Source organism: Equus quagga, chromosome 14, assembly GCF_021613505.1.
Source record: "Equus quagga isolate Etosha38 chromosome 14, UCLA_HA_Equagga_1.0, whole genome shotgun sequence".
Lineage (NCBI taxonomy): Eukaryota > Metazoa > Chordata > Mammalia > Perissodactyla > Equidae > Equus > Equus quagga.
Window position 1 is genome coordinate 22,995,027 of NC_060280.1, and position 12,098 is coordinate 23,007,124.

At 47.1% G+C, this 12,098-nt stretch overlaps 2 protein-coding genes across 2 annotated transcripts; both read right to left on the bottom strand.

The window, feature by feature from the left end:
• Positions 1-57: 57 nt before the first annotated feature.
• C14H11orf42 (chromosome 14 C11orf42 homolog) lies at positions 58-8,389 on the bottom strand. Its single transcript, XM_046685400.1, has 3 exons — positions 5,167-8,389; positions 639-1,434; positions 58-378 (listed from the first exon to the last, which is right to left on the bottom strand). The coding sequence occupies exons 1-3, from the start codon at positions 5,236-5,238 to the stop codon at positions 248-250; spliced, it is 999 nt and encodes a 332-aa protein (XP_046541356.1). The 5' UTR covers positions 5,239-8,389; the 3' UTR covers positions 58-247.
• Positions 8,390-9,306: 917 nt separating this feature from the next.
• On the bottom strand, positions 9,307-10,735 carry LOC124252161 (olfactory receptor 52W1). The gene has a single exon (XM_046685399.1). It carries the CDS (start codon positions 10,718-10,720, stop codon positions 9,758-9,760), a length of 963 nt encoding a protein of 320 aa, XP_046541355.1. The 5' UTR covers positions 10,721-10,735; the 3' UTR covers positions 9,307-9,757.
• Positions 10,736-12,098: the final 1,363 nt, after the last annotated feature.

The window sequence follows — 12,098 nt, forward strand, 5'->3', positions numbered from 1 at the left end:
AGGGGTATTTTCTCTCTGGTGAAGACATTGATGCAAAGGTTTCAAGGTGCTTCTTATCCCCTTAGAGAGTGAGGAGACATGAAGCCTAGGGAAAAAAGTAGGGACACTCCCCTTTCTCCAGACCCCAGAAGGAAGAAGCAGCATGGGCCCAGGATAGTTTGGGGGAACAGCAGCTCATGTTTATTGGGGACCAGTATCCCTATGCCAGATCTTAGGGGTCTCACCCCCTGCATCTCTCGCTTCAGCTTCAGTCGTCGCTGTCGAACTCCGAGGACAGACCCTGCAGCAGGGGCAGGGACATGGAGTGCCGGTCGGGGTCCCCGGGGCCCCCACCCTGGACTCCTGGTGGAGGGCTGCGGGGGCTGAAGAGCCAGTTCTCTGCCAGGGTTGGGGATAGTCACAGCTTGACTCATGCCCTGGGCTTTCTGCCTCCCTAGTCCCTCCCTCTGGTACTCTACGCTCTGCCCACCCCCTCACCAGGACCATCTCATCCTCCCCTGGCTAACTCCATCCTCCTCACCAGGGTCCAGTGTGGAGTTATAGGTGCCCCACATAGCCCGCATTCCTGGGCTATACTCCCCATGCTCATTCCCTCCACCTTGTTCCATCCCTCTCATCTTCATTTCTCCTAGCAGTACCTGACAGCATCTGGGGTCCCCTTCGGAATGGGTTTCGGCCCTTGTAGGAGCATCTGGTGGGTCTGCCCTCTGGCCCTTCCTGGGGAGGTGGTGTAGGTGGGGCTGGGACAGGTAGAGGCACATCAGCAGCTTCGAGGGTATCGGTAGGGGCTGATGGGGCCAGAGATGGCATGATGCTGAGGTTGGGTCTGACCCATTTGGCCCCATGGGGCAGTGGGTCTTTGGTCAGGGGCTTTTGTGGTCCTAGCACCCCCTTGGGCTTCAGTGAAAACTTGAGGCAGGAGAAGGCAACAGGCAGTGACCGTTGTAACCGGAGTAGCTGGGTCTCATGGGCTGTAGGCAACACCCCTAGCTGCAGCCAGGAACAGCAGAAGACCTGGTAGATGACATAGATGCTGTGGGTGCTTCGGAGCCAGGGAAGAGTCTGCTGTAGGCTCACCTGCCCTGGTGGCAGCAGCAGGAAGGCCACCCTCTTGCGCAGGCCGCCCATATGTAGGCGGATCCGGCAGGGCTGCCCATCCAACAGTCGCATTTCTTCATAGGCTATCTCTGCTCGACCGTTTGGTGAGTATTCCCGAGTGCAGTGGGCAAAGGCACCCTCAGACCCTGCCTGCTCCAGGAGATTTGGTAGAGGCCCCACTGGTTGTAGTGCTCGCCGTCCCTGCCGACCTGGCAAAGCCAGGCGGGAGTGGGCTGGGCGGGACTGCTTCACTAGCACACCCAATAGGTCATAGCAGGCTGCATCCGACAGGAAAGGTACTGCCACTACATTGGACCCGAAGCGTTCTTCGATAACCTGCAGGTAGCCAATTTATAGGTCAGAGACTGAGTTAGGGTCAGGAGTTACCTGGTAGCCTGCTCTAGATTGACCCTCCCACTGTTTGATTACATCTCCACAATGTGCTCAGACTGTTACACAGTCATGCGTCGCTTAACAACAGAAATACACTCTGCAAAATGCATCATTAGGCAGCTTTGTTGTGTGAACATCATAGAGTATACTTACGCAAACCTAGATGGTATAGCCTACTGCACATCTAGGCTATATGGTACTAGTCCTTATGGGACCACCATCACATATGCAGTCTGTCGTTGACTGAAATGTCGTTATGTGGCGCATGACTGTACTTAATACTTATCTTCCAGTTCTCTCCTGTAGCAAAATCTTGAATGTCTACTACGTCCCAGAGTCTGCTAGATACTGGGAATACATGAAGGAGTGAACCTTTATCTTTTTCCTTATGTAGCTCAGTCTAATGGAGGAGACAAAAACGTAAACAGTAGTCAGCCAAGTAAAATAATAGAAAGCAAGCTGTGGAGGAGATGAGAAGTGATTTAACAGCCTTTGTCTTTGATAGAAGAGGATCTAAGAAGGTTTCTAGGTGGTAATACTTGAGGTCTCAAGGAATTAACCAGGTAGGAGAATGGTCGGTCCAGGCAGAGGGAACAGCCACTGAAAAACCTGAACTTTACAAACTAAGAGGGGCATATTCATGAACACGTAATTTTGTGTTTCAAATGTAGGGTGTGAAGAGGAACAGGCACATAGGAACTTGACTATGAAAGGCCTTGTATATGTGTTAAGTGATGGGAATTTTATCTTGAGGACAACAGGAAGCCGTTTGAACAACTCTGGTTAGGAGGGGCAGGATCTGATAGACATTTTAGAAAGCTAGTTTTGAGTAGGAAGGCATAAGATAAGGAGAAAGAGAAAAATCAGTTAAGAGTATTGTAATACTCCAGGCAAGACATGGTGAGGCTCTGAACTAAAATAATGGGGGAAGATATTTAGGTTATAGAATTAGTAGAACTTGGTCACTTAAGGGGTGTGGGAAAAGGAATCTCCAAGGATTATTCTTAGGTGATTGGTTAGATGGGTGATGTCATTAACCAAGAATGGGCACACAGAAATAGGTTTGAAATGTCCCTTCTTACACTGTCTATAACGCCTTAGTATACACCTTCAGCCCTAATTTCAGGGGATAGTTCCTTAAGGGACTTGAGGCCGCATCTCTGTAAAGCTAGTTCCAATATGCTTTTAGGGATTCCAGTTCCTCTTGGTTTTGTCCTTCTTGTGTCTTGGCCTTTTTGGGCTTGGTAACCTCGTTCCGCAAAGTTTAATTTCATGATCAGCTGGGAAACCCTGTAAGATCCTCTCTAGTAATTCCACTTAGACCTGATCCTGACTCATCCAAGATATTGTTGGCTGAGACTTCTGGCTCTGCATTCTGCTAAGTAGCACACAAAATTCCCTCTTTGGGCCCCATTCACGTTAAGAGCCCTATTCTTAAAATGCTGTGTACTCTGCTCTCCCCCAACCCCCTAGTCCCACATGTCTGTGCACCTACTGATGGCATTGCTCACTTTGCTGGCCTTCTGGTAGAATTCACCAGTGGTGCCTTAAGGCTGATCTGCTTTTTGCTACATAAAGCTATTTTGGAAGTGCTGCCCCCTGCCATAAGAGGAGGGTAGCTAACTGATGGAGTTATGTCTGCACTTTGGATAAGTGGAGGTAGCTTGAAGATTACTCTCTTTTGTCACTCAGCCAGGGAAATAACTGGTGCTCTTTCTTGATCTGTGTGGAAGAATTTCCCATCATTCTTTCTCCTTTGCTTCCTTCAGACTTGGAACACTTACATTTGAGTGGGGCATCAGGCTGAGAAACAGAGTTCTAAGAAGGGCCAGTTGGGTTTCCAGGGGTGAGAGCAGAGCACCGGTGGGTTGGCTTTTATTTTTAAAGAATGCTCTGCCCCATGACAATGAAAGCATAGTCACCAAGCATAACTTCAGAATCCTACCGTAGCTGTTCCTTTGGTGCCTAGGATCCTATACAAATAAGACAAATGGGAGTATCTCTAGGCGAGGTCCCTCTAACAGGAGTGTGACATTTAAAATAGCTGGTTCTTATCGTCCAAGTTTCTGCTAAAAGGTGAATTCCTGATTTAGGTGGAGAGTCTTTCCCAGAATATTGATGTGAATTTACCATGGAGGTTTATTACGTCCTCTTCCTTACCCTTGAGGGCCCTAGTGATTATCCTAAAATAGGAAAAATAAGGTACTCAGTTCTTTGCTAGGGTGACTATGTTTTTGGTAGAGTTGCTGTTTGAGACCACTACCTGTTCCCACTGCACTTTTACTTCCCGGTGGAAGTTCTGTGAAATTTAGAGGCCTGCAAATTTAGCTATCCCAGGGGCAGCCCAGAAAGGTGATGGTGGAACTTCTTGGATCTACCTTGGCTGGTTTGAATTCTGAATAGGGAGCTCTTGAGCTACATTCTATTTAGCCAAATGTTCTACAAAGTGCCCAATAAACTGTCAGCAGTTCTGGAGAGAGGAAAACAGGTCACTCAAAGGTGTCCTACTCCTTGAATTTGCCACATACTGCCAGTGATTTAGCTTGTGTGTGTCTCTCCCCTGATTTTCCTGACAATTTTCCATTTAAATAGCATAGGGTGTTTTTCTGATCCTCAGAGATAGTGTAGCTTTCTAATAGTTGAAGATCCCATTTACTTTCACTCTAATTCTGATTGGTCTAGTACAGGACCAGCCTTTTACATGCTGAAACTAGTTATTCTAATTGTTGGGACAACCTTAGCTCTTCTGTCTTTGCTTCCCTGGGAAGCTGACTTGTGGTGAGCAGCCGCTTCGTTTTGAATGGGAGCTATGTGCCGTTAAGGCTGCTTTGAGTTTGGTAGGCGCTACTTCAGGATGGTTCTTTTAAACTTGGTGGGCTGCCTTCTTCTGTAAGTGCTTTAAATTCACTCTCCTTCAGATCCATAACCAGAGCCTGATCCCTAAATTCTCTAACTTCAGAAATTTTTGGCCATCTAGATTTGGTGGGATTTGTCAGATACCAGCAACTCAGATAAAGCTGACATCTGCCTGGTCCTTGAAATCTACATATTTGGCTAAAAACGGAAATTTCTCATTCTGTGGAAGTTGAAGCTTTAGAAAGCTTAAAAGGCCTTTCATGATCAGTCCCTATACCTCTTTGACCTCATTTTCACCACTACTACTTTGAACCCTGCCCTAGAAGACTATTTGTAGTTCACAAATACATATTTTTCTTTTTCCTCTCCTGACTTTTGCATATTCTTTACCTTTAATTAGTATGCTGTTCACTCACCCACCCACCTGCTCATTAACTCATTTAGGTGTTTATTAAGCACTGTTTATGTGCCAGGTATTCCTCTTCCCTCTGTGTGAATAACTCCTACTTGCCTCGCTAGAATGTCACTCTCTCCAGGAAGCCTTCCTGACCTAAGTCCTACCCCTGACTTTAGCACTTCTCTCTGCTCTCATAAGTCCTTATATGTTGCCTTTCAAGGAACCTTTCTGTTTTTGCACTTGTGATTAAATTGGACAGTTTGTGCAAAGCACTTAGTGCAGTGCCTGGTACATAAACAAGCACTGAGTAAATGTTAGTTATTATTGTTTTCAGGCTTTCCACTCCATCCTACTGATAAGCTGCTCAGACCCATCTAGGTTACACTTTGTTACTTCCTGTTTAACCTTCTTACTTTACCTACCTTATCCTTGATGAGGGTCCAGGTGGCATCAGCTTCATCCAGTGTCAGCAGGTGGGGGGTACCAACCAACATGGTGGGGTGTGGGAGGCGTTAGGCAGGGCAGTGGCTGCTGGAGGAACCCCAAGCTGCCCAGGAAGGGGAGGACCCAGGCCTTAGGCACTGACCTACTATAGCATGAGGTCATAAAGCTCCTGCTGGGTGATGGGACCTTGGGCAGGGAGAGGGCAGTCACTTTCCTAGCCTCACTATACCCATAGCCTGAGTTCATACTCTTGAGTGACCTATCCATTCTGATTTAGGGGAGGAAAATGCAGGTATCTGTTAGGGTATGTTTGTATATATATATGTGTGTGTGTGTGTAGTTCTTGGTCTGAGTTCTTGTAAGGAAACAGGATCAGGCCTCTCCTCCCTTCAGCAGCCTCCTGGAAGCAATTTGCTCTGCTGTTTGTCACCTGTAGATAAGTCCTTTGTGAGGTTGGATCAGAGTCCTGAAGGACATGGGAGAAGTATAGATCAGGACTTAAACCAAGAAAAAGTGGTGGTTCTCCACCTTGGATGTACTTTGAGTTTACCTGGGATCTTCAAAAATTACTGATGCCTGGATCCTACTTCCAGAGATTCTGATTCAGTTGGTCTGTAGTATGCCTGGGCATCAGAATTTCTAAAAGCTCCTGAGGCAATTCTAATGTGCATCCTAGGTTGAAACCCATTATTAATGAGTGGGTTACAATTGCAATGAAAACCACATGTGTGTGTAGGAGGGTATCATGCTGAGCAGTGACAATGTGGAGAATAGTCTAATTGGGATGATGTTACCTTAGTAACTGGAAAGAACTTTCAGGAAGCTAGAATTACCCAGGTAAATTTGAGGAAATTTTTCTTCATCCTCTACCCCCTATCCTAGGCAAATCTGTGTCTAGTGGGTCCTCTCCTTTTACAACCCTGATCTATGTGTGATTTCTTCTTGTGTCTCTGTAAGGGATCGCAACCTGATGTTTTGCTGGAGAAGAAGAGTGGTTTTTCCCTGGAGAAGACCCACTCTAGAGAGCCTTTCTACTCTCCCACTGTGACCCTTATCTGTCCAAATAGTCCTCTCTCAAGTCCCTCTGGAGAGTCTCCTGTGTGCCTAATGACCTCTTTGTGTATGGGGCGCACCTTCCCCCATCCCAGCCCAGGATGTAGAGGTATCCCACAAAGTTGGCCAGATGGAAGTGCAAAGTGTTGTAATGAGAAAGAAGTGGGCAGGATGAGAGGAGAGCTGCAATCGACCAAATCAGAAACCCCAAGTTGCTTGTTAAGACAAGTGAAACCAAGTCTTTTCCTCCTAATGCCCATTTAGCACATTTTTTTATTATGGTTAACAAGGAGAGGTCACCTGGTATAGTATAGTTAGCACCTCTTCTCCCTCCAGAAAGGAATTCTGGGTGAGGTAGGCAAAGGTAGAGAGAGAGAGACATACACAAGGACAAGAGATACAGACATAGGGCAAAGCTGATGGTGCAAGGAGACAGAGATGCAGAGGTACAGAGACAACGAGAGTTATTGATAAACAGAGGCAGAGAATGATGCATGTTCATATCCTAAGGGGGGTTCCAGAATGAAAAAGGGGTGGCTGAGGTAGGTGTGGAGATGGGACTTTGGTGAAACTTGATGAGGATCTCTTTTGGATTTTTCATAGAGGGGGCTCACAGGGGAAGTTGAATACCCATGAACTCCTCTGCCAGAAGCCCATACCTTCTCTTTTCTCTCTTTTGCTGTCTGATTACCACGATTCTCTGGGCTCCCTAAATTTCACACTACCCTACCCTGACATTAAGTAAGTCTGTCTCTCCTTTTGGCTCATAGAGTCAGACTAAAAGTTGCTGAAGGAAAACAGATGACGACTGAGTTCTGGGTGGAGGTGATGAGCCCAAGGGCTGGGCTGTTTGGGCCATATCCTGCTTGTTAGTTTGCCTCCAGTGTGGCATGTTCTGGGATCTCCATGGGGAGGGAGGTGCAGATTTCCTGCAGCATATCTGAGGGGTGAAGAGAGTGGAGAGCATGAGGGGAATAAACAGGTGGGGGCTGATTATCCAGAGAACATGAGGTTCTCTTCAAGAACCTCTAGGGCAATATAGAATAGTGTTGATAACAAAGAGTTTAAAGTAATGAAGAGCCCCAACAAGTCTCTTCACTTCTTTCAGGCTGCAGGGACAATCGTCCAAGTCCCTAATCCCTTATTTGACACCTTTAGGGACAGATGTATTTTGGAATTCAGAACTTTTCAGATTTTAGAAAGGGAAAATAGTGCCTTTATCATATATAAAGGAATACCCTAGTGAGATTCAGGGCAGTGCCTATAATCAAACATCAATATTTCTGCAGCTAACTCTATGAATATTCACACTAAGTGAAATAAATAAATACAAGAAATACAATTGTGATGGTTCAGGTCAGGTTTTGGGCCATAGTTATGAAAAAACTATTGTTTCATCTGAGATTTTTTATTTTGGAATTGTAGATAAGGGCTTATGGGTTTATAATTGTTCTCAGGTGGTTGTGAGGAGTAAGAGTGCCAGTAAAGCCTTCTAAACACACCACATGGTAGGTATGAATGCAATCTCATTCCAAAGCAAAATACAAATGTCCAAGCGGGTGGATCTTTGGCTTGAAGGAAGAAAGTTCTTAGAATGAACAATGTATAAGTATGAATCAGCTGCCTTGGGGAGTTGTGCACAGCCAGGTAGTGAAGGTGCCTTAGAAGAGAGGCTTCCTGTGGTGGGAGGGTGACAGAATTCATTGCTTATGAACATTGGCTGCACATGATTTCTTATTTCATGTACCACAGGGGAAAGGCAAAAACTGGTGGCGCGTGTATGTGGGACACAGGAATGTCACACATATAAATTCTTTATAATATATTTCTTTATAATAATGTTATAATAAATATCTTACTGCATACATCTTTGTTCACATCTCTATTTTGTTGGGATGGATTTATTGAAGAGGAATCCCTGAGAGAAGGGTATGGACATCTTAAAGACTTGTGACCTGTTAGGATTAGAATTTTGTCACAGTTATCCACAAAATCATTGCCTGGAGGGCTTTTTAACTCAGAATGTCATGAAAAAGATTAGTCTTGAGAATGACTGAGCTCATACTCAAGGAAAACTGTAGATTTCCTCCTTGTCCACTTGGCTTTAGTGTGACAACACCTCTGAAAACCACGCAGAGCTTCTGGGCTATCTCTTCAGTTCCTTATTAATGAAGACCATGTGGCCCTGGAGAAGGCATCACCAGCTTTTTCAGATCTGCAGCCTCTTCTGTGTGGTCTCCCATGGTGCTTGGTCCAGCTATCTCTGCTAAGTGGTCAGCATTACACCTGGCTTCAGGTCTTCATGGCTAACTCTAATATCTGCAGTTATGATAATTTTCCCAGAGAACTTGTGTCTGCCTGTGCAGCATGCAGCTTTCTCTGACCTCGTAACAGTGTTTCTCTGCCTTTTCTCTGAGATTATACTCCTTCTGGACTCTATACTGGTGTGAAAGATCTTTTGTGCAATGTCCCTTTCTGTGTGGAATCTTAGCTGAAAGTGCATCCCATGTTGGGCAACATCCTGACACTTTCTGTTTAATATCTTTGTTCTCTGGAAGCCACAGCAGTGTGAAATATTCCTATTTCATCATATTGCACCAACATCATATGCTTTTAGTGATTTTGGCCAGGACAAATAGGGGTGCTGATGAGGATTTTATTTTTGGGAATTCTACCTTCTTGGCTGAGGATGCACAAAAGGGCAGATGGGTAAGAGACCACAGTGACTTGGGACCTCAGGCAAGCACGTGAAGTGGTTATTTTCTGGGATATCAAAATTTCTTTCAGTTGGATGCCTGACCCCTGAAGCTGCAGGCTCAGGGAAAGAAGTTCTAGCCATTAATTCTTAAGACTGGCAGGAGAGTGGGGGTTGGAGGATAGCAATTACATATGAGACCAAGAGGGTTCTCTGAAGTGGCAGTGTCTTAAAGTTCAGTACCCTGGCCAAATTGGGACCCAGGGCACATTATCCAGATTCTCAGAAGGTGGGGGATATGCCTGTATAACTCCTTCCATAAGGACAGGCTGAAAACAGAATCTGGCTCCAGGAATAGAGAGGGCTGTGATCCCAGGCAAGTACCTAACTAAGCATTTGCCTCCAGAGGCAGTGTCACTCTTCCCAGACCCCCAGGTCCAGGATCTGTAGAGGAGCTTTTGTATGGGAGCATGGGAAGACTTAGGTTAAAATGATGGTGGGAGGGAGCAGGTTTCTTTAAGTTAAATCTTGTGTACCATGATTCCCTGATAATTCCCTGATCTCTTCTTATTTTCCCCACATGGTAGCATGTAGTCCCCTGCTTCCTGCCTCATCCCAAGCAGGATACATGGCTAGACCAAAGTCTACAACTGCCAGTGGTACACGTAGTAGAAGCTTCACAGCAAATATCTATTGAGTGGTTATCACAGTCATATGCAGATAATGGGACAAAGATGACATAATCCATACCTCTAGACCCCAGACTCTCCTTTGAATGTCCCCTCACCTCCACCCCCAGCCTCCATTGTTTTCACTGCCTGTTAGAACTGGCCTTTTCTGAATGTGAAAGTTTCCAGTAGCCGGTCCCTGATCTGCTTGGTGCGGGCCCCATAGATGAGAGGGTTGAGGGCAGGTGGCAGCAGCAAATAGATGTTAGAGAGAAGGATATGCACGGGCTTTGGGACAGTGTGACGACCAAAGCGGTGTGTGAGGTAGGAGAAAAGACCAGGCACATAGAAGGCCAGAATGACACAGATGTGGGAACTACATGTACCAAATGCCTTGGCACGGGCCTCTCGGGTAGGCAGCCGCAGCACAGCATGAGCAATGAGCCCATAGGAGCCACTGATGCCCAGAATATCTACACCTGACACGGCCAGGGAAAGTGCCAGCCCGTACAAGTTGTTGGCCCATGTGTTCCCTACTACAAGCTCTGCCACTGCCATGTGTGCACAGTAGGCGTGGTCTATGGTCTTGGCTCGGAAGTGCTCAAATCGTGCCACCAGCAGAGGGAAAGGCACAACAATAGCCACAGCTTTCAGTGCCAGTACCAGGACTGCATAGCCCACACGGGCTTTGGTGACTAGAATAGGGTAATGCAGTGGACGCCCTACTGCTACAGCACGATCACAGGCCATGGCCAGCAGTACACCAGATTCCACGGCAGTCAGCGCATGAACAAAGAACATCTGCACAAGGCAGGCAGCATATGGCACAGGCTGGGGCCCAAGCCACAGCACGGCCAGCAACCCTGGGGCTATAGATGTGGCTAAGCTCAGGTCTGTGGCTGCCAGCGTGGCCAGGAGTAGAAACATGGGCTGGTGTAGTGTGGAGTCTATCTGCACCACTGCCAGCACTGCTCCATTGCCCAGCAAGGCCAGCAGATACATGGGCCCGAAGACCAGTGTCATCCAGGCCTGGGCATCCCCTAGCCCTGGAATGCCAGCCATTATGAAGAAGCTTGGGCGTGGGAAGGTGGAGTTGGGCTGTGGAGCTTCTGCCATCCTGTGGTGGGGGCAAAGCTTTAGGGCTCGTGGAGGCATGGCTCCTGATAGGGGAAGAACAAAGGGAGAGATTTTGGGTAGTGCAGGGCTGGGAGGATCACAGGGTTATAAGATTTGGTTGGGGTTTGGATGGATAATTAAGGTCACAACCCTAGCTAGGATGACAGAATCCTTTGTACCTGAAAGCCCGTGAGTGTTGTAGGGGGGAAATGGGGAGACAGTGGTAGTGAGGAAGTGGGGGCTTAATGCTGCAGTGGCTGGTACAGCCAGAAGCCCTCCAGTTGGAGGTCAGCTGAGTGGAGCTGAGATGAATGTTTTTCTTCCTCAGAGTCCAAGTAGAGTCCAGTCTCAGTCTCAGTAGATGGGGAGAAAGCCAGTGCTGGGTGGGATCAGGCCTCAGGCTGGTCCTGTTCCTGACTACATGTCCTTAGGCACAACTTCGGGCCTCAGCTTCAGCTCTGCAGTGAGGATGGGCACAATGATCTTAAGTGTTGCCCAGCTTTAACATTTTGGGCACCAACCCTCCAAGAAGAAAGGAAGAGAGTAGAGAGAAAGGGAGAAACAGGAGGGAGAGGCACATGGGACCTAGTGTGAAGCTGGAAGTCTGATGTGACAGGAGAAAACCTGGTGGGTCTTTGAGGGTGGGATGCTTACGTTATTCTTAACTTGATGCTGAAGTAGTGAACTTGAACGCTGGCTGGAGAATTAAAGTTGGGCTGGGGAACCATCGGAGAAGGAGAGGTGGCAGCAGAAAAAGGAACTTGTCTGTCTCTTTTCCTTCTTCACGACTCAGAAGGGGGTCCCACTAGAGTCTCATTCCTGGGTGCCAGAGAAAATGGAGGTGACAGACGGGGAGGAATGCCATTTAACCCAGAGTAGCAGCTATATGAGGAAGAAACATCTCTGATGTTGGAGGATGCAGGGAGAATAGGACCGATGCCTCCCAGAATCTCGCCCATGACAGAAGCTTAATAAATGTTGAATGGATAAATGAAGGAGGAAGAAAGCACCAGCAGAAGACTTGGCTGGGGAAAGATCCTGAGCACTGTGTGTTGAACACGCAGCTTCTCTTCCCTTGACCAGTGCCTGTGGGGCCCTTTATGTGGCTGTTCTACCTTCTTCCCTCAGGGCCCTTCCCCCTCCCACCTGTGCCACATTAACTCTTCCCTGTTCTGCCTCTTTACTCAGCGATGATAGGCTCATTAACTCAGGGAGTAGAGTAAGGCAGAGATGCGGGCAACAAGGAAAGAGACTGACTTATGGGAGTGGAGAGACCTGGGAAAGAGCAACACTTCCTCTGTGAGGTCTTTACTGACTCTGAAGTCTGGAGAAAAGACCTCACTTTCTTTATTCTTTAATAGCTTTATTCCTTCTCTGT

Excerpts from the sequence above, each read along its gene's own strand:
- C14H11orf42 (XM_046685400.1), bottom strand. The coding sequence starts at position 5,238 with ATGTTGGTTGGTACCCCCCACCTGCTGACACTGGATGAAGCTGATGCC. Across the intron at positions 1,435-5,166 it reads GGACCCTCATCAAGGATAAG|GTTATCGAAGAACGCTTCGG; the intron begins GTAGGTAAAGTA and ends GGCTACCTGCAG. Across the intron at positions 379-638 it reads GGGACCCCAGATGCTGTCAG|AGAACTGGCTCTTCAGCCCC; the intron begins GTACTGCTAGGA and ends CAACCCTGGCAG.
- LOC124252161 (XM_046685399.1), bottom strand. The coding sequence starts at position 10,720 with ATGGCAGAAGCTCCACAGCCCAACTCCACCTTCCCACGCCCAAGCTTC.